The sequence below is a fragment of the Carlito syrichta genome, unplaced genomic scaffold (genome assembly GCF_000164805.1).
Source record: "Carlito syrichta isolate Samal-C Ts95f unplaced genomic scaffold, Tarsius_syrichta-2.0.1 Scaffold302914, whole genome shotgun sequence".
Classification (NCBI taxonomy): Eukaryota; Metazoa; Chordata; class Mammalia; order Primates; family Tarsiidae; genus Carlito; species Carlito syrichta.
The window spans coordinates 205486-227761 of NW_007247010.1; the positions used below are offsets into that span (position 1 = coordinate 205486).

At 35.7% G+C, this 22276-nt stretch overlaps 1 protein-coding gene across 2 annotated transcripts in view; it reads right to left on the reverse strand.

Annotated features, from left to right (window-relative positions):
• Positions 1–13596: 13596 nt before the first annotated feature.
• Positions 13597–22276, reverse strand: part of PPA2 (pyrophosphatase (inorganic) 2) — a 117593-nt gene continuing 108913 nt past the window's right edge. For both annotated transcript variants that reach the window (XM_021711921.1, XM_008057260.1), the window contains 2 exons: positions 14870–14906; positions 13597–13804 (listed from right to left, as the gene is read on the reverse strand). In XM_021711921.1, coding sequence (XP_021567596.1) covers positions 13776–13804; positions 14870–14906 — 66 coding nt within the window. In that variant the 3' untranslated portion in view covers positions 13597–13775. The remainder of the gene's footprint in view (positions 13805–14869; positions 14907–22276) is intronic.

Genomic DNA, 22276 nt, shown 5'->3' on the forward strand with positions numbered 1-22276 from the left:
GGTATATTCCCAGGATGCTGGAGACCTGCTCCAGCTGGGTTCAGGGTACCCCAAAGGTGGAGACAGCATTGGCGATTGGGGGGAAGAAGCGAGAAGAGAGAGAGAGAGAGAGAGAGAGAGAGAGAAAGAAAGAGACTGGACTCCGGTCTAGTGCAGAAGCGATGTGTGTGTTATTGGGAATTACAACGGGTCTTTTATACACAAAGTCAGATGTGGGAGGGGCGTCCCCCACCCACCAGAAACCTTAATCCATGAAAACTTAATCAATGATTGCCTTTAAACCCTTTTCATGTGATAATCTTAAAATCCCATAACAAAGGATAACCCAATCTGTGACTGACATATTCTATAAAGCTTTTTCATCCTAAACTGATCGATTTATAGAAACTTAAGTATTTACTTTACAAACAAAAGTGGCCCATCCCAGAATGTTTAGAATGTGGCCCAGTCCAAAGTTCACAGTGGGCTACCTGCAAGTAACCCAGCTGCATTCTTTCAACAAAATGGCTGTCTTCTAAAACTATATTCTAAAATTTACACCTTCAATAAATCCTAAGATCATGACCCAGAAGCCTGTGACCAATACTAAGGCTCTTAGATGTGACACGAGTTTGAATTATAAGTTGTGTGAAAGCCAAAACTGTAGTTTGCGGAAGAATGGGAGCAATGAGCTTCTAAGGTTAGTTTGTGTTTGTCTCGGTCTCAGAGTTTTTATGTTTTGAGCTCACAGGAGCTTAATTTCGTTAGTGCTGAGTAGAAAGGGGGAGGAAATGGGGTCAAATAGCTCCCGAACGCATCCTAGTGGTCTCGGGGTCAACAGCCCTTTCTGATCCCTAATGCTCAGTGGGCCTCCGTGGCTGGCTCCCAACACTGGGACAGGGATTGCTGGATTGTATGGAAGGTCAATTTTTAGTTCTTTAAGAATCACCGCACCACTTGCCATAGAGATTGAACTATGTGGAAGCACTCACTTTTCACCACACCCATGCCACCATCTGTTGGTTTTTGACTTTTTCATTAGAGCCATCCTTACTGGAGTTAGGTGGTATCTCATAGTTTTGATTTGCATTTCTCTGATGATTAGTGAGGTTGAGCATTTTTTCATGTATCTGTTGGTTGCTTGTATGTCTTCTTTTGAGAAGTGTCTCTTTACTCTCCTAATGATTTCCTTTGCTGTGCACAAGCTTTTCGGTTTGATGAGGTCTCACTTGCCTATCTTAGCTTTTATGGCATTCCCTTTTGGGGATTTGGTCAAGAATTAATTGTCTAAGGGAGTTTTCTACATTGTTTTTCTAGGATTCTTACAGTTTAAGGTTTTATGTTTAGGTCTTTGATACACTTAGAGTTGATTTTTGTGTGTGGTGACAGATAGGGGTCCAGTTTCTTTCCTCAGCATGTGGTCAGTCAGTTTTCCCAGCATCATTTGCTAAATATGGTCTCCTTATCCTAGTGATTGTTGTTGGTAGATTTTTTGAAGATGAGTTGGTTAAGAGACCATGTTTTTGCTTTTGGAATCTGTCCCGTTGGTCTGTGTCTATTCTTGTACCAATACCAGGCTGTTTTAGTTACTGTAGCCTTGTAACAAAGTTTCAAGTCTGGAAGTGTGATACCTCTCACTTTTTTCCTTTTGCTGAGAACTGTTTTGGCTATTTGTGCTCTTTTTTGTTTCCATGTGAATTTCTATATTGTCGTTTCTAGGTCTGAGAAGAATGACGTTGGTAATTTGATGGGTATTGCACTGAATCTGTAGATTGCCTTGGGTAGGATGGACATCTTTACCATATTGATTCTTCCAATTCATGAGCAAGGAATGTTTTTTCATTTGTATTTATCATCTTTGATATCTTTAGCAGTGTTTTATAGTTCTCGTAAAGGTCTTTCACTTCCCTGGTTAGGTGGATGCCTAGGTACTTCATTTTTTTTTTTTTTTTTTGTGGCTATTGTGAATGTGATTGTGCTTTTTATTTGGTTCTCTTCCTGTTAAACTAGCAATGCATTTTTTGAAATATATTTAAGATTTTTAGGCAAGAATAAAGCTAGAACACTTGGGATCAGAGATTCAAAATGTGACCTTTTCACCCATTTTGTTTTCTTTTTCTGTGTGACTCTTTCATTTTCCTTTGTGCAGACTTTTGAGTTTATATCTCTTTCATTCCAGAGAGAGGAAGACTGGCTATAATGTCTTGGTTTCAATTTCAGATTTCAAAGAAAGGATATTGATTTGTTCAGCTTGGCTTAGGTTTGAAGAAACCAATTTTGGCTGGGAGTACTGTCAAGGGTAAGTGTGAGGTTCTCACCTTGGACTAATCAACCATGGCTAAGTGGTCATAAGAACATGGTGTCTCTAATATCACCTCCAGAATTAATCTCCAAACTAAGTACATAAATAACTTGCTGGACATTGTCACATGCTGCCACTTTAAATTTAACAACCCTGCTAATCATTTCCTACCCATACAATGTGCCACCCTCATCCTACCTTTACAATTTGTGAATGAATAGTACCATCATTCTCTCATTATTCTTAGCCAAAGCCTTGAATCATCCAGTCTCATCTCTTTCTCTCTTCTGTGTACAGTGATCAATTTTAAAAGAGTAATAGTTAATTTAGTGACTAATTACTGCATGCCACTAAACAGTATACATGTTATCTCCTTTAATTCACAAAACAAACCCCTGACATAGATACCATTGGTAAAGTCATTTTACAGATAAAAAAGAATGAGGCTCAAAAAAATTCAATAACTTGCCCAAGATCACACAACTTCAAAGTCATGGCACTAAGTAGTAAATGTCTATTCAACCTCAGAGCCAAAACTTTAAACAACCATGCCATACTATCTCGACTCTTATTATTTTGTTACTTGATATTCCTGATATCTCATATCCTACAAATCCCCCCCCAATCACTTTGTACATTCAAACAAACATCCCTGCCCCTGCCATTTCCCTGCTGCTATTAAGAGTCCTGATGTTTCCAAAGGATAGTAGAGTCAAGTGTGAGCAGCCCAGACTTTAAGAGAGGTTGCAATGCAATATTCCTTAACCATTGTATGTTAAATATTTTAGTCGTTTGCTCAGTTTTAAGCAGTTAAATGTAGGAGGTATGACAATTAAGTTCACGAATTCATCCTAGTGAAAGTGCTAGATATCTCATTGCTGATTATACTATGAGGTGCTATACCTTAGAAGTCCTCCTCTTGGGAAGCTATGCACCGATGCCAGCACCTAGTCCTCCAGTCAAAGTAATTTTGGAACTCCTTCTCTGGAATGGTCATCAGAGCTGTCATTGTATTGCCCTCGATGTCCTGAATGTCATCAAAATGTCTTCCTTTCAATATTTCTTTATCTTTGGGTTAAAAAAAAAAAGTTACTGGGGGCCAGATGAGGTGAGGAGAGAGGGTGTTCCAATACAGTTATCCATTTACTGGCTAACACTCCCTCACAGATAGTGCTGTGTGAGGTGGTGCATAGTCATGATGCTAGAGCTCCCTTGGGACCATTTTACACATACCTTTCTCATGCCAGGATTTTCAGTTAAGATTTTACTGTTTCTCTATTGATGTCTATATGGTCTGCTATGCTTCTCACAGTTAGCTGACAATTTTAATGTGCAACTTGATGAATTTTTGCAATGCTTTCATCAGTTCTGCTTGTTCCTGGCTGTCCTGACCTGTCTTTATCAGTGATACTTTCTCTCCCCTCAGAAAAATGTTTAACCCATTTGTACACTGCTGTTTTCTTCATGGCCTTATTCCCATAAACTTGGAGTAACATGTCCCTGATTTTACTTCCAGTCTTGCCAAATTTAGTAAGAAATTTAGTGTTTGTTCATTGCTTGAATTCAAGCTCCCACAGTCCCATGATGACACACAAAAACATGCAACAATAAAGAATGCCACACTGCAAGACACTGCCACGTGTTGAAATGAACACAGCTGTGAGACAGATATACCAAGGTTATGAAACCTTACCAAGTTGTTTGTACAGTGCTGCCAACATAAGCACACAGTGGCAAGTTCACAAATTTAACTGTCACACCTCATATTAGCTTGTTCTACTTTCCCTTCAAATAATTCATTCCTCTATTATCGCCTATATTTTTCATGACTCATCAAACACCTATAAAAATCCCAAGGCGTAAAATGCTATAGATAAATATGCTTATTGATGCTTTAGATAAATATAACCACTAATTATTGGCCTATGTGTTGAATATATCATTTACTTGACTAGATGATTCTCACTGTAAGAGCATTCCTAGAAAAACCTTCCCATAATATGCTTTCATTTTTAACTTTGATGAACCTTGTAAATTCTCTGCCAGGGCACATTTACTTGGAACATAGCAGTGTTGCTCTCCCTTCATATACAACCTACTCTGGCCTATGTTGAATTTCTACTGTTTATGGTTAGTAGTTATAGTAGGGTGACTTTAAAATGGTTCCCAGTGACCCTTGCTTCTGTTATTTACTCCTTTGTTTAATCTTATCCCTTGAGTGTAGGCTGAACTTAGTGATTGCTTCTAACCAACAGGATACAGCAAATATGATAGTATGTCACTTCTAAGATTAGGTTATAAAAGATTGTGATCACCATCTTGCTGGGAGACTCTATTTCCTCCTCAGCTTATATACTTTGATGATGCAAGCTGCCATGCTGGAGAGGCCCATGTGGCAAGAGAATGAGCAGGAAGCTGAATCCTCCTAACCAATAATATGAACTTGGAAGCAAATCCTTCTACAGTCAAGTCTTGAGAAGACCCTGAAAATATAGATCCCAGTTAAGACTTTGCTGGATTCTTGGTTCACAGAAATTGTGAGATAATAATGTACATTGTTTTAATTCAATACATTTATGAATGTAATAAAATTCAAAAAATTATTTTTTCCTTTATGACACTGATATAATACTATATTTGACTTTTGGGGGAAAATTACTTTAATGATTGTTTAACTTTTATGTGAGTCAAATAGGCCATTTTTGTTCATCTTTACAGTTTCCAGTTGATGACTTTCAGTATCCCATGCTAGGGACAGGGAAAGACACAAATTCAAAATTGTGGTTCTTTTTCCCTTAACACTCAAACATTTGAGAAGTGGAAGCAAGTACACTCCCAAAATACCTGTGGGACATCTCAGTTTAAATGGTACTCTCATGATCATTAATTCATGTGTACCTAGAATATGTAGCTTTGTGCCAATATCACTCAACTAACATTCTTTCTATATCAATTGCTTGATGCAATATTCTTCTGTCTAAATACACTAAAAATTTAAATTTCAACACTTAAACATATAGCATATTAGTTTAGAAAATTAACAAGAACACTAAGGAAAAAAATTTATTTCTGATCTGAAATGACTCCAAAATTAATCCCAAAGTGCATGCAATTCAGGCTGTCAAGTAATCTATTAATTATCAGTTGTATTGAAGAAATTGAAATTATCAACCCCATCTTACAATGTTGTAACAACTTTGACATTAATGACCATATTCTCTGTAATAATAAGGAGCAAAGATGCACCCCCTACCAGATAATAACATTATTTCCTTAGATGTAAAGTGTTTTACTCCTATTTTCACAAATTACAGGAAGATAATTGTTTTTGTGAATTATTTTCTTGGGATCAGCATTTTTACAACTGATGTCATCAAAGATTTATATTCTGTATAAAGCAAGAGTCAACTTTTTGTGGAAAAAATAAACAAATTTTCAGTTTGTTTCTTCTCCAAAAAACACTACCTTAAACCATACAAGGGTGTACCCACATGAATCATGAGGTATAATAATAATGTTTGATAATAATGATCCTTTTTAGCGGAGGGAAAAGAGTGAGGAGCCAATGCCACCTGAATATAAAAATACTTCCTCTCTGTAACTTGATACAACATTTTAAAACCACATACTTTTTTGTGTATATGTAGGTATCAGTAAATAATTATTTGCCACAGTCATTCCAAGTATCCAACTCTGGGGTCAACTCAATCCTCCTCACATAATATATCCCTGTAATAAATTGCAAAATGCTTTCATGGTATGGACATTTGGTTAGAGAGATGAATCTGTGCCACAGAGTACTTGGCAAATATCAATTCTAGCTCTCACACCACCTGTTTTCTTTGGACTTCTGTCTCTGTTTTAAATCTTTCATTCAATGCACATTAAAAAAAGCACTAAGGAGTGGCAAACCTAATTTGTTGCACTTTTTGTTTTACCCCCTTGGAAAATATCTACACAGACAGATGCTAGTACAGAGTATTTTTAATAGAACTGTTGGTTTATGTTCCTCCCATTTGCTCAAAGTACTAACACATCATTAACATTCAACACTGAAAAACTTAGATTGACATACACTTTCATTGTCCAACATAAGTGTTAAGGGAAAGACAGCCGTAGATTTGCATTCATCTCTTTCCTGTTCCTAGCAAAGGATACTGGGAGCCACAGATTGGAAACATTCCAAGGATGAGCAAAAAGAGCCTTACTGTCAGACTCATACATAAAAATTAAACATAATTTTGCCCAAAAAGAGTTGCTGTGAGTCAATCACAAGTAATATTTTTAAATTTAAAATGTTAAGTCACACATAGTATTCATGGATTTACATTTGATCTTTAATTCATAGTCACATTTACAATAAATATTATCAGGTTGGGCAGTGGTAAAAATCAAATTATGGTTTGAGCCTACCAAGAAGTTCTCATTACAAAAAGAAATCTCTATATGAAGGATACTATGTTATATTAAAATCATCAAAGTTTTAAGCAGCTGTCAGTTGAAAAGAAATTTGCAACAAAGAATGGTAAATGATGTTTATCTTCATTTCCTAAGTCAGGGCAGCACAGTTATTTTTAAATGTATACAGCGTGAAGGGCAAATAATTACCTTTCTACATTGAAGGAGGCAAAGTACACAGGAAAGCATGACAAAAAGCAAAGATAAAACAGGTTTGGTTTCAAAAGATCTATTTTTAGGCCAGTCTCCACCACTTGCTAGTCATGTGGCTTCAGACAATCTCTGTGGATTCTACATTCAAGAATAGAAAAAGACTCTTTCCAGTTCAAAAAGTTTCATACTCTAAATCAGCAGTCCCTAACCTCTCTGGCATCAGGGACTGGTTTTGTGGAAGACAATTTTTCCATGTACAGGTTGTGGGGGAATAGTGGGAGGATGGAAAGGAAGGAGGGGGTTGAGGTCATCAGGCATTAGATTTTCATAAGGAGTTTGCAACCTAGATCCCTCACATGCACAGTTCACTACAGAGTTTGCGCTCCTATGAAAACCGAATGCCTCCATTCACCTCCTGCTGTGTGGCCTGGCTCCTAACAGGTCACAGCACAGTACTGGTCCCTGGCACAGAGGTTGGGGACCCCTGTTTTATTTTTTTATTTTTAGATTTTTATTATAAAATTATGGGGTACAATTCAGGGTTAGGTATAAAATATACATTATTGATGAAGTGTGCCCCCCTTCCCCAGGTAGTTACAATTATTGTCAATCATACCCCCCACAGTTTTCCGCTTTCAATCCTTTTCTTAGAGTAACATGGTAGTTGTTCAAGGACCACTTATGAGTATTATAAACTCTAATTCCATCCAGCTTGCTGCAAAGTTCATGATTTTGTTCTTTATGGCTGTGTAATATTCGATTGAGTATATGTACCTGGCAGGAGAGATACCATGATCATGATCCCTGCTTTAAATATTCCTTCAGATTCAGAAAAGCAACTTACAGTCTATAGCTATTGTACTTTTTACAGATTCTGAGTTAGACAAAATCCATTTGTGAGTGGTTAAGCATACTCTAGAGATGACACTAGTACATATTACTGTAAATTATATTTAGAGTACTTTGTTTGGAGGGGCAGGAGGATAGAATCTGGAGTATTTGTAAAAATCAAATTATAATTTGAAAGCCTACCAAGAGTTCTAAAATCTTCATGAATAAGTTAAGAATTTTTAAATTCTTCAAAAAGCTAAAGAAAATGATTTATTAGAGGAATGACATCTGATGTTACAGGAAGAAAAAGAAAAACTTACTTTTCTGTAAGAAAAATACATCCTGAAATACAGTACTTTTGAGTAGGTGGAGTTTTATGTGCAACAGATGCCCTTTAGAGCTATTTTTCATGAGAGTTTATCAACTCACTTTATGTTACATCCATATGGATTATGTTTTCCCATTTTTTTCACTATACATTATTCTTATTTATTCTACTACTCTCTTCAGATTATATAGGTCTTCTATCACTGTGCTTCAAATCCCTGTATTTCTAATCTGAAAATCAAAATATATTATTTCTACTTTCAAGTTTGGGAGGTCACAATTCAAACATGGACGTTATTATCAATAATTACACTGAAAACCATGTAAGAGGTCACTCTGAAACAAGAATTTTGGCCCTTGAGCCCTCAGTCTATTTTTATTGTTAAGTATTTCATGGCTTTTTTTCACATAATCTATAAAAAAGCAACAGCAAACATGTGATGATCAGTCCTTAGTAAGTTAAACTTTTTTTTCCCTAGGCCATCAAAGGAATCTTGTATGAGAACTCACAAAATGCCTCATATACTACTACTAATAAGATCCTTCCCAGAGAATTTTACTTTCTGCATATCATATATTTACTTGGAAAAACAAAACAAAATCCAAGACAGGTAACACTAATCATTATTTCAGAAAACACAAAATATTCTAGTTTGCATTAAAAAGATATATGAAGCTGGGCTCTGGCTCAGCCTGTAATCCCGTGCCTTTGGGAGGCTGAGGTGAGTGGATTGCCTGAGCCCGCGGGTTTGAAACCTGCCTGGGCAACTTGGTGAGACCTCATCTCTACAATAAATCAAAAATTAGCTGGGTATGGTAGCATGCACCTGTAGTTCCAGCTACTTGGAAGGCTGAGGCGGAAGGATCACAGGAGCCCAGTAGGTCAAGGCTGCAGTGGCCGGGAGTCGCCACTGCACTCCAGTCTGGGCGACAGAGTGAAACTCCAACTAAAAAAAATAAAATAAAAATAAAATAAAATAAAATAAAAAGATATATGGAATGCACAAAGAATGACATATGGGTTTTTGTATTGTTTTGACACTAGGCAGATCCACTATATTCATTAGTGGATGCCCTAGCGAAAAATATACCAAATAATTTAGAATTTCAAGAAAAATTTCAATGATAAGTAGAATTTTTAACAGGCAAGAATTATGGAAAAATGATTATAGAATTTTATTTCTATTAAAATTGTATTATTTTATTTTATACCTTATGATTTATGAGTTCTCTAAATACAATGATCAAGTCCATATACATTAAAAATAAAAAAAGCTAAATTACAACAACAGGTATTTAGGGTAGATGTCTTAAAATTCCTATTTTTGGAGATCCTTAAAATGAGTATATTCTCATACAGTATTTTAAAGATTTGACAGGGACTTTTGGAACAGAGCAGAGAGCTACTCCTCAAAATGCCTTCAGCTGCAGTAATAGAACACTGATAAGACACAGGAGGCCTGAGATTTCCAGGAATCCACTTAATCTCAATAAATTTTACTTGATGTGATAAATAAAATGGAAATACTTGTCTTCCTCACAGGATGTTGTATTGATTTAAGTCAATAAAGCTGACTTGTTTATGTATAAGACAATAATGCAAAAAGTTGCCATAAAACAGTATCTACTCTCTTCAGGAGATTGTCATCCAGCAGCAGAGACTATATCAACAATTCTAATACAAGTCAGAATGACCTAAATACTATTAATAGAGGAATAAATAGTGCTATTCACCACTCATAGAGGAGAAAATAATTCAACATGAGGGACTGTGGGAGTTTTCACAGAAAAGGCTGCATTTCAGCTGGGCTTTGAGGATAAGAAACAGTTCAAGGAGTTTAGGATACAGTAGAAAGGGCATTAGGTAGTCTTAGAGGCAAAAGCCAGAGCCCTGTTCTACATCTGCCTCTACCACTCACGAGAAGCTAGCAGGAATCTCTTGCACAGAAGAGGCCATGAGCATGTGGTCTTGCTTGAGTTGCTGTTGGTTAGACAGAAAGGAACAGATAAATCTACTTGTTGATTTCACAGTGGGCTTAGCTGGTTTTGTCCACCTGCAGACAGAAATGCTCCTGCTGCATGAGATTTTGGACTAAATCCTAGTATTCATGGTCTACTCCCCAGCTGGGGAGAATTCTTGTTTTAGAATGGTAATCCCTGGTCTTGCCAGCTATCAAATTCTCCTAGTTAGGACCACAGATGCACATCAGTCACCACATTTTAGCTGCTTTAATTAGTAAGGCTTATTGTATGGCATTCTTCATGATTTGTTTTTAAAACTGTACTGGTATTGCTCTTTATCCATTTTTAATTTAGAATGGCATTGAAAGCTTTAAATGTTTTATCTTCTTTTCATTTTTAACTTTTAAACAGAACAGGAAGCAGTAACTTAATAGGGACAGAGCTATGGCTAGTCCTAACAAGGAAAATGAATATATTTCACCCTGGCTCCCTCAGTTAGATCAGCACATTCTCAGGGCCCAGGTTTAGACCTCTGATTTGAAAGTAGGCCAATTTAAAGTAACTCTTCAGTACTATTCAGAATCCAAACTTTACACCTAAAATTAAGAATATCATATAAAATGATAAAAACATTAAGATCCAATAGATAAATAGGCAAAGAAAAGATACAGAACATTCATAAAAGTCACCATGATAAGTAAATATGTAGAGAAAAGGTTAAACCTATTATGAATAATATAATAATAAAATATTCTATTGGAGAGGTATCTAATAGGGATCTCATATATGACTGGTGCCAATGTAACTTAAAATAACCCTTAAGAAAATCTATTTGGCTATAAAATGTTCTTCTATGATTCCACCTTAGGAAATTTATAGAAGCCTTGTAAACAATCTTCCAGTTTCCAACCTTGGCCCCCCACCCTCCTCAGCATGATCAGTTTTCAACACAGCAGTTAGGATGATTGCTTCTCTGCTCAAGACCCTCCAGTGGCCTCTCATATTACCAGTGGGTTTAGCTGGTTTTGTCCATCTACAGACAGAAATGCTGCTGATGCATGAGATTTTGGCCTAAATCCTAGTAGGCCAAGGCCAAGTCCTTACAATGGCCACAGGTCCTACATGACCTCCCTGCTCTCTCTGGTGCCTCATCTCTGCTGCTCATTCCTGATCCTTCCCTCCAGTCACACAGGCTTCCTGCTGTTCCTGGAACAAGTCAGTCACATCTTACCAAACCTACCTTTACATGTTATATAAATTGCTAAATATATCGTGTATGAAATGGTTACCTGTGTGTGAAAAATAAATGAAAGCTCATAACAATTTCAGGTATTTGTAATTATATCATATTTGAGAAAAATGATTCTTGGATAGTCTACCCCTTTCAATTTTTCACATCTGTAGGCACTGGCTGTGGGTATGACCTAAAATTACACTGATAGGTCAATTTTAGTTTCCTAATTTGTTTTAGGCAGTTTTAACAATGATTCACTGTATCTGTTCCCAGTAACTTTCCTTTATAAGTATTTAGTATAAAGTAGATTCAATTTAATTGTTTCATGGCCTTGGACTGGCAACAGTTAAATTAGATAGTCTGGAAGATGTTCTGAAACAATCATGAAAGAGTCACTCGATGAAATGTAATTGTCAACATAATAATACTGATGACTGTGCAGCAACATGGAAGGACACTTAAGATATGATAAAATATTAAATTTCAAAATTACATATTTATTAAGATTATATAATTATGTAAACTCACACACTGGGAAGACTACTGTGATTGACTGGAGTACTGTAAAGAGATTTACTTCCCCACAAGGCTCATTAACTAGACATCTGAATACTACTAACTGGGAGGAGGAAGGGAGCCAAGCGCTAGGTGTGTCTTGCCCCACAGGAGGCCTACCAGACGTGGCTTCTCTCTTCCAGCTTCTCAGGAGCCTGATGTACCACATGCTATAAGTCCATGAATCTATCCCTTGATAATTTCAGTTTATTTTTACAATTACTGCAATAGTAGTTGTTTTTCATCTTTCTGTACATTTTAGTTTCACAGTTTTAAAAGTTGATATATCAGTAACATAAAAAACAACATATTCTTCCTTTATACTCTGTTGTCCCTCAAAGAGGTTCACACATTCCCAGAGACACTTCAACAGAACATTGTTATTTACCTCTGGGATAATGACTTAAACAATCTGTGCCTGTTTCCTTTCTATAAAATAAGGATACTCTGAGCATTGCCTACATCACAAGATGGCTGTATGAGAGAAGCTGCATGCATGGAGGGGCGAGAAAAACATAGAATTTAGAGTCACAGAGTCATGAGTTCTAATTCTGGCTCTGCAACTTACTAGCTGTGTGACTTTGGGCAAGTTTGTTAGAGCCTCATGTATCAAGTGGGCAACAACGACCTTATAAAGTATATGCATATATTATACCTAAAACAGTGCTTGATACACAATAGGTGCTCAATAAACAGTAACTGTTATCATAATAGTGCTTTGTGAACCACAAATAATTTTTGTCAATGCAATGTGTTAATTAGGATAATAGAAAGAAAAAGGGAGAATAAGTCATGAACAGAATTGGCAAGGGAAGAGAAGCACAGTACTGGGAGTGTGCAAGTACACGTTAAGTTTGCAGAGGAACAAGCAGTATAACATGGCTGAGGATGAGTCTCTTAAGGAAACAAGAATCTGGTATTTACTGTCAAGAATATAGAAAGTCACTGAAAGCATTTTGAGAAAAATATAACAAGACAGGGTCTATGCTTAGGAATTCACTGTTTACTCATGAAGATGATCTAAATGTTTGTCATCCTCATTCTCTTACACCCATCCTCTGCTGCATTTCTCTTATTTTATTAGACTCTTTAACAGCCTCCTGTCTCTTGTCCATGCCTCTCTGATCCCGCCTTTGTGCCTCATCCTCCACATTACTCCTGCATGGGTGTAAGAGAATTCACTGACAAACGTTTAGATCATCTTCATGAGTAAAGAGAGTAAAGAGAGGTTCAATGTAATTTTAAAGCTTCAAGTGGGAGACCAAAAGAATGTTAATACCATTGTTCAAGAACAAGGGAAGAGAAGCATATGAGCAGGAAGATGAATTGAGGTTTGTACAAGAAAGGCCAAAAGCATTTAAAGAGATGTCCAACAGGCAGACTCCAGAAAGAGACTTCTTATGTAGATTTGGGATTCATCACCACAGAAGTGAGAATTGAAATGAAGGGGACTGAATAAGAATCAAAAAGAGTTCAGGACCTCCAAAATTATAAATTACAGGAAGAAGTCCTAACAAATAAGAGAGGCACTAATAAGAGAGGACAGAGGCTGGCTAAATACCAGCAATGAACTTGAAAATGGAAAATACAGTATAAATGAGAACAATATTATTTACAAAAAATTTATTAATTTACTAAACTTGTTACTTTTCATTTAACCTATAGAAATAAAAGCTAATGAAATTATTGGGTTCCTTTAGGTATAGAAATTAAAACTGGTCAAAACTCAATGCTTCAAAATCTTTGCTATGAAATTAAACCAAATCTTTTTATGCCAATAAATGTCTAAAGAGACTAATTCAAAAATTTCAAGTTTATTTATATATTGCATATCTCAAAAAGTTTGAAAAAATGAAATTTCAATAAGAAGTCAGCAAATGTTCATAGACCCGCCTGTCTCTAGCACTTAGAGGAAAAAGAATCTTGAGGTCCTTAGAGATTGGGATCTTGATGGCAGAATTTCAAATGTTCCAATCACTTGCCAAGGAAGTGCCACACTTGCTCTGTGTTTAAAATGGGAAAAAGAAGGGTGTTAGGGAAAGGGTAAGAGGAAGAAGGAGGGAAGGATAAAACAAATTTAATTTAGACCTTTAGGAAGATGAAAAGTTGTAAGTGCTCCATTTCTCTACTTAAAGTCACATTTCTCTATTTATAGCAACTTCCCTTTAAACTTTTGTGCTAAGTTATCTCATTTAGCCCAAGCCTTATATAAAGCTACATTAAAAATCCTAGAGCCTTCCCACTTTATCGCCTGTATCTTTCTGTGTCATTTTAGTCTCAAATGAACAAAACAAAATTAGTAACCCCAGCTACAGCATAAAAGGTTTAGGAAAACCTTGTATTGTAAAATTTGACTGCCCATCAAATATCCCAAATGGGACAGTATTGCAAAAAAAAATCTGTTAGTTCGCCATAAAAGGAATACAGCTTGCTTTCCCATGAAATCATGTCCATGGATTTATTCCTCTCTAAACATCTTATAACTTGACTCATCATAAACAGTTCTTATTTTTCCTCCAAATTTGCAAGCAGAATATTCTTCCAATACTTTATATTAAAACAAAAGGCCAAAAGCCTTGCAATATTTTAAAAGACAAATCACATGTGCACATGCTTCCATTTTGAAAAATTTACCACAGAATATTTTGTTTCTTAAAACAGTTTCAACTTATGGTAATAAAATATTGTATTTATTTTTAATCCTACTACAATATAAATTTTTATTTTAAGATCTGCTAAAGTTAATGATTCATTAAAATGACAAGAGATAATCTAGAAAATCTCATAGAGCCAGATATTTAAGTCTTTTTAAATTTATTAGAACTGGCTGGAATCTCTCAGTGCTTCACCATAAAAGTCACTATATAATCAAATCATTTTCTAGTCTAAAAGCCATAAATATTATCCTTTTCAATTTATGAAATTGGAAAATAAGATATTTCATCTGAAAAATGTAATGACGTAAAAAAATTCACTTAGCTTATGTAACTTTTAAATTCACATATTTTTTGATTTTCATTACCACAAATTTATACACTTCGCTTCTTATGAACCAACATATACTATACCTTCTTCATTACTTTCTTTATTCAGAGAAGATAATACCTGAAAAATAAGAACAGAGAAATAATCTGTTACAATGAACACTTATATGTGGAAACTGCATCCAGAAGTTTTTACATGAAATTACAGAACAAAGTTTATACACAATAGTTCTCTAACCTGAAAAAAGTAAATATTACTTTTTGCATTTTATTATCATTGCTCATTCTTTCAGATTAAATAAACCACAGACTTAGAGTTGAATTTAAAAAGCATATTTGATATATGTGGAAACTAGCAAAGTCTCCGTAGCTGAGAATGTGAAGAGAGGTTTTCTTTCAATTGCTTCTGTGACTGACATCTTGAGAACAAAAATCAAACACACACACACACACACACACACACACACACACACACATATTATGTAATTTATCTGTCTCCTAGAGCTTTTAAATTAATGTTTCTATTTATTTTGATGGTTGGGTGAAGATTCTTAGAATAAATATAATCTAAGGTAGATAAGTTTGAAGAAATGTTTTTTTCTGAGATATAAGGTTTTCCTCCTAATTAAGAACAATACTTTTGCTGTTGTTTTTAACATTTTATTGGGAGATTTACTATCCACAGTGAAGAAGGCACATAGCTTATGTGTTTAGCTCAAATAATAATTAGAATTTACAGCCAAGTAACCACCACCCAAATCGAGAAACGCAACATACCCTAGTTTTATAACAAACTTTTCAGGCCGGGTTCGGTGGCTTAGCCTGTAATCCCAGCACTTTGAGAGGCTGAAGCGAGTAGATTTCCTGAGCCCACAGGTTAGAGACCCACCCGGGCAACTTGGCGAGACCTCATCTCTACAACAAATCCAAAAAAAAAAAAAAAATTAGACAGCCATGGTAGTGCGTGCCTGTAGTTCTGGCTATTTGAAAGGCTGAGGGGGAAGGATTGCCGGATCCCAGCAGGTCAAGACTGCGGTGGCTGGGAACGTGCCCCTGCACTGCAGTCTGGGCGACAGAGTGAGACTCCAACTCAAAAAAACTACAACAACAAAAAGTTTTCAGATTTACTAATAAATTTCTAATTCTTTTAATTTGCTCACCCTCAATGGAAAGACTTGCCTCTAACACTTGTGATGTCTAGAGCAGAAGGTCCATTGGAATACCATATACCATACATCTAAATATTTAAAAGTTACAATAAATCAAGCTCACTAAGTGATGAATATATATATATATATATATATATATATATATACACACATATATAATGTGCTCCATCCTACTATCTAGATAAATGTACCTTTGTAATGATCTGGAAGCTCTCATTTGGGATTCTGAAGACTTCAGACATGTGCCTGGATGTTGCTGAGTAAGAAAAACAGGCACATAACCCTCGTCCTGCCCCACTTCCTTTCCTACCCCAAGCTCCTTTCTGCATTGTGAAGGTTTCACCTGGACATGGGTAGAAGTTCCAGTCCACATATCTACATAGCCCCTACTTCCCAACAGCCATGCACTGGCCCATGCAGGAATAATGAGGGGACACAAAGTCCACAGAGTCAGGAGTGTGGACCTGGGGAGATACATGACTTGATTTCCATGCAGGCCCTGGAAATAGGCTCGAAGCTGTTTAGACAGAGTATCCCAGGGTTTTCGGTAACCAGAATGTGGTCTAGTATGGGGGCATGGCTCCTGATTGGTCCACAACTGTTGCCTCTTTGTCTTCTTGTTCTGCAGAGAGGGACATGATTAGATAAGGGCTAAAGCAGGACCCTCTATAAAAGCAGGATCCAAGGAGGCTTTTCTTGCTTAAGTCTAAGGGCAGTACAGAATAGGAACCACTGAGGAAGAAGAAAAATTTACATTTCAGCAATATTAAAGTATTTCCTATAATAGTTAATTATACCTGTCAACTTAAAAGAAGGTTTTAGATGAGTTTAACATTTAAATCAGTGAATTATGGATAAAGCATATTGCCTTCCATAATGTTGGTGGGTCTCATCCAATCAGTCAAAGGCTTTAATAGAACAAAATGACTGGCCTCTCCTAACAAGAAGGAATTCTCCAATAGGTTGCCTTCAGATTTCATCTGCACAACTGCCTTTCCTGCCCCTCACACTGGAACTGCATCATCCGCTCTCCAGAGTCTCCAGCCTGCAGGTTTTGTACTTGCCAAGCTTCCATAATCATGTGAGTCAATTCCCTATGATAAATCTTTCTGTATATATACAAATCCACTTGGTTCTGTTTCTCTAGAGAACCCCAGTACATGAGCCCAAATCAATAGTTTAAACCTACTATTCTTTCTATTCTGTTTTAAGAAAAAAGCTGATTAAATAGACTTTATTTCCTTTATATCAAGGAAAAGGATGATGTAACCATGCAAGTAAAAAAAAACTGCTTTACAAATATTTTCTACCATCTTGAATTTTTCCAAGTACTTCAAAACAAGATGAAAATTTCTATTCAGCTTCCACATACAGAAAAAAAATTATTAACCATGGTTGGTTTTGAGGATGGTAAAATTTAAATCTTAGTGTGACAGTAAAATGCCACATAAAAATCATATTCATTGAGATTACATACCTTTTTTCTAAACAGACCATAAAACAGAGAAACCTACTTATTCTTTGAAATTGTTATAAGTTTGTTGGAAAATTAGCTGTTTAGATTTCTTGTTTAAAACTAGCAGTTGCTTCTTGCTGGAGCTGCCAAACATTTCAGAGGAAGAAAATGGACAGTGTATAAAAATAGAAATAACTGAGCAACTTCTCATTAACCTAAAAAGCATTACAAAAAAGTTAATCTATCTAAAAAACTTATTATTACATTTTATTTAAAAAACGATTTCTGGAGTAATTTTATTTCTTTATTCTTAAAATATATTTCTTAATTGATAGAGCATATTCAGAATATACAAAGTCATATATATGTATATGTGCATAAACACACATACATGGGTAAGTCTGACACTCAGAGATAATGACAAAGTTCAAAAGTAATTTTTAAAAGACATTTTTTCATATGCAAGGTCAATTTTTAGAACTTTTAGGAATTGCCACACTGATTTCCACAGAGGCTGTACAGTTTACACTCCCATAAACAGTGTAGAAGTGTTCCCTTTTCACCACATCCTCTCCAGAGTCTGTTATTTTTTAAGTTATTGATGCTGGCCATTCTGACTGGAGTTAGGTGGTATCTCAGTGTAGTTTTAATTTGCATCTCCTTGATGACTAGTGAGGCTGAACATTTTTTCATGTATCTGTTGCTGCTCGTATGTCTTCTTTTGAGAAGTGTCTATTCATATCTTTTGCCCACTTTGTAATGGGGTTGTTTGTTTTTTTCTTTTCAGCACGTTTGAGTTCCTTGTAGATCCAAGATGTTAGGCCTTTGTCAGATATGGAGTTGGCAAATATTTTTTCCCAATCTGTGGGCTGTCTCCCTGCTCTCTTGATGGTTTCTTTGGCTTTGCAGAAGCTTGTCAGTTTAATGAGGTCCCACTTGTATATCGTATCTCTTATGACCTGTGCATTTCGGGTTTTGCTCAGGAAATGGATGCCAGTTCCAACTTCCAAATGACCACACAATCCCCCTACTGGGAATATACCCAGAAGAACTCAAATCACTCTATGAAAAAGATACCTGCACACATATGTTTATCGCAGCATTGTTCACAATAGCAAGATCATGGAACCAACCGTGCTATCCATCAAAAGAGGACTGAATTTTAAAAATGTGGTACATATACATAATGGAATATTATGCAGCCATTAAAAAAAAGCAAAATCATGAATTTTGCAGCAACCTGGATGGAATTAGAGTTTATAATACTGAGTGATCTTTCACAGAAACAAAGATCTGAGTACCACATGTTCTCACTCACAAGTGAACCTTGAACAACTACTGTAATACTATAAAAAAAGGATTGACAGTGGCAGGAAACTACTGGGGGTGGGGGGCAGAGAGGTGGGATTAATGGCAGTCAATATCTGTCTGGGGAAGGGGAGGCATACCTCATCAACAAGGTACCTGCACAATGAATATTTGTATACCTAACCCTTAACTGTACCCCACAATTTTAAAATAAAAAATTTATATAATTAAAAAAGACTTTTTTTCATATTAAAAGACTGACATTTCAATTTGATAATAACAACAAAAATGGGTTCATGATCAACATCAGCTATTTAATTCTTTACCTACTATCCATAATTTCTTGATGCTTAAACATAATGACAAATATAACACTTTGCTTACAGAAAATGAAAGAACAAATTCAAAATGCATGAAGTGATACCCACAAATGTCCCAATCCCAACTCTTCACTCTCAGAGGTTACTATCATTATCATTTTCATTATATGAAACTAAAAATAGAGTTTAAGTTACTGACTTCTAACATCTTAGTAGGGGAAGAATGTGGGCAACTTCTACATATCTTAAATTCTCTATCCAGCAATGAGTATTATTTATATTCTCATTCTAAAAATGCTATCTTCTCCTCTTCCTCATCCCCAAAATCCTTCTCATAAATCTTTATATCTTTCATTTTTCCATACAAATCCAGTCTTCTCATTACCAAAGTATTTTTTATCAACTAAAGAAATCTTACTTTTGCCTCTGTTTCTGTTCATATACAAACTGTCTTTTATATTAATATGTACTATTAATACAACTGCTGTATACTTAAGTGTCTCTCTTTCAAATAACTCCCTAGAAGCATTTTCACCTGCAGGTTACACTTGTTCAAATTAACAAAATAACACAATGAACCAAAATAAAGTATCCTGCTTTACTGTATAATACAAGGATTGACATTTGGCCATTTTACTAAAAGTGTCCAAAATTAAAGAGAAAAAATACGTTCCTAATTTGTCATTCAGGTGATACAGGGTTTTAGTTGAATTCAATTACCTTGGACATTGTTTTTCTGCATTGTACTTCTACAATTCACAAGACAGTTACTCTATATTCATTTTACTGTCACAATCCTGTTCTGATTTTTACTCTAGACTCAACAAAATATGACCAATTATTAGTTATTCATAAACAAGATATAAAAGTATTTTAAGCACATTGTTAAGTTTAGCCTGCTTCCTCTTCAAGTATGTAAATGATTGGAAGTTAAAAAATGATTGCTATTATGTTCATTAACTTTGTCCATCATTTAGTGGTAATACAGAACAAAGTTGTTAAGAGGCAGAAAAAGGAAAGGAAGGAAAAATGCGTTGCCTAGAATCAGACTATGATTTATAAGAAAATACATTATTTTTAAATCTTCTGATGTTCATTCTCAGGGTCACAAATAAAAAAATCTGTATGGCATAAATATTGCAGTGTGACCTTATTAGACAATTACATCCAAAGAACAGTTCTACTCTAAAAGGAAACACAGTCCTCTTTGATCGAGATGTAGCTTTGATTAAAGTGTGTGCCCACAGGGGGAAGAACTTCTTGCCTACACAGTTTAAAGGGTCAAAGCAACCCTGGTGATAAGAGGGTGACCTAACCAGACTAATATCAGAGATTAGTTCTGAGCTGGCTCGATTTCAATAACAAGAAGCCAAGGATTGCTCTCTCCTGGGGTGTACTAGGAAGCTGTTATTGTCATGTCATCATTGGAGTTCTAAACAGAGATAAAGGCTATACCCAAAGGAACCATTTGAGAAACATGCTATTACAAGTCCTACCCAACAAATGGATAAGGAACTGTAGCATTCTTCTTTTGGTCATTACTTTTCCTATTTATAACTAAAAATATTAATTAGTTGGTATTTTCCTATTAGAGCACAGAACCCCTAACTGTGTGGCTCTAAGCTTTATTAATCCATCTTGTGGGCCTCAGGAAAAATGAACTATGGTTTTGATATGAATCTTTTAAAGTGGTATTTTTCTTAATGATAATAAAGCCTCAGACTCAGATGAGTGCTTCTGATGTTGAGTGATTCACCTGAAATCCTTCACCTGGATTCATCTTTGGGTTTCTATGTAAATGCCAATGTGTAATTATGGGCTTACAGGTAAAATTTGGGAATGAAATAGATGGCCACACTACATACTGAAGTTAACTGCCACTGGAATTCACCTTTTAGCCCTGGCCTCCTGAATGTACTGCGTTTTACAATTCAGCTAAGAAGTCTTGACATTAAATACAAAACAACCACCCAAATTTTCATAAATCACTGTGGATATTATCGCATTGCTGAAGAAATAAGATCTACCAAATGTGGTCAGAAATAATATATTTTTTACTTAAGTTGAAATTCGCCTTTTACTCTGTTACATCAAAACATGATCTATTTTGCATCCCTGTACCATCATCACAGTCATCTCTGAGTCTTGTGTGCTCCACGTTGAACTGAAACTGACTTCAGTGGACATCTGTCTATGAGAAGGCAAATCCAAAGTAGACTGAGGCAGCTGAGACTTTTCTAGGAAGCATTCTACCTGTCCGGTTTTAGAAGTTTTTAACTGTATAAGACTTTTTTCATCACTACTATGAGCTAGAGATTCACAGTACAATGGGACTGTGCCCCTAGAACTGAGTATCAATATAGTTACTTACTCTTTTTTGCCTGAATTCCAGATTAAATCCCTGGAGCTACCACAGGGTCTGCACACAGGATATGAGGTATGTCTGGATATCATTTAGTGATGAGCATGGCTTTTTTCTCAGTCTTACATGTCCTGAGTTTATGTGTGGAGCGTCACAAAATTTAATCATTTTTTCCAGAAAAACGACTACAGTAACTCAATATTAGAGAAAGTGTCTTTCCATTTCCTCAAAGAGGAAAGTGCTTAAACAGAGCAAGTAGTAGAATTTTGGGGAAAAGAATTCCCAGATGGGAAAAGTGGTTAAAATAACTTTCTCCCTCCATTGGTTCCTCCTTTCCTCCTTCCCTTTCTTCTCATTGAAGTCTCTGAACTTAAGTAAGGTTGATTTTTCCACTATCCAACAATGAAATGGGCTAACTCATGAAGAAATGATATCCTCATCACTGGAAGTATTCAAGGAAGAGGCTAGAATAGAATGAATTTCCCTCTCAGTGGTCAATTTAACTCAACAACACTAACAACCATAGTGACCATAAAACCTAGCATTTGAGTACCTTCTAGCTGCTGAGCATTTTACCTGGATTACCTCATTCAATTCTCCATGGCAGTCTGGTAACATACTATTATTATTATCAGCTCCAATTTATAAATAAGGAATCCGAAGTATAAATAAAGTAACGTTTGCCTCAGGCTATAACCAAAAGAGCTGGCATTTGAACTTTCACAATCTGGTTTAAGAAAATACTTTTTTAAAAAACACAAAATAAGCTTCATTGCACTAAGTTGACCTGAAATAAATTACACCGATTTAAAGTATACAGTTTAGTAAATTTTGACATATATACACTCATGAAGCCATCATCATAATCAAGATAAT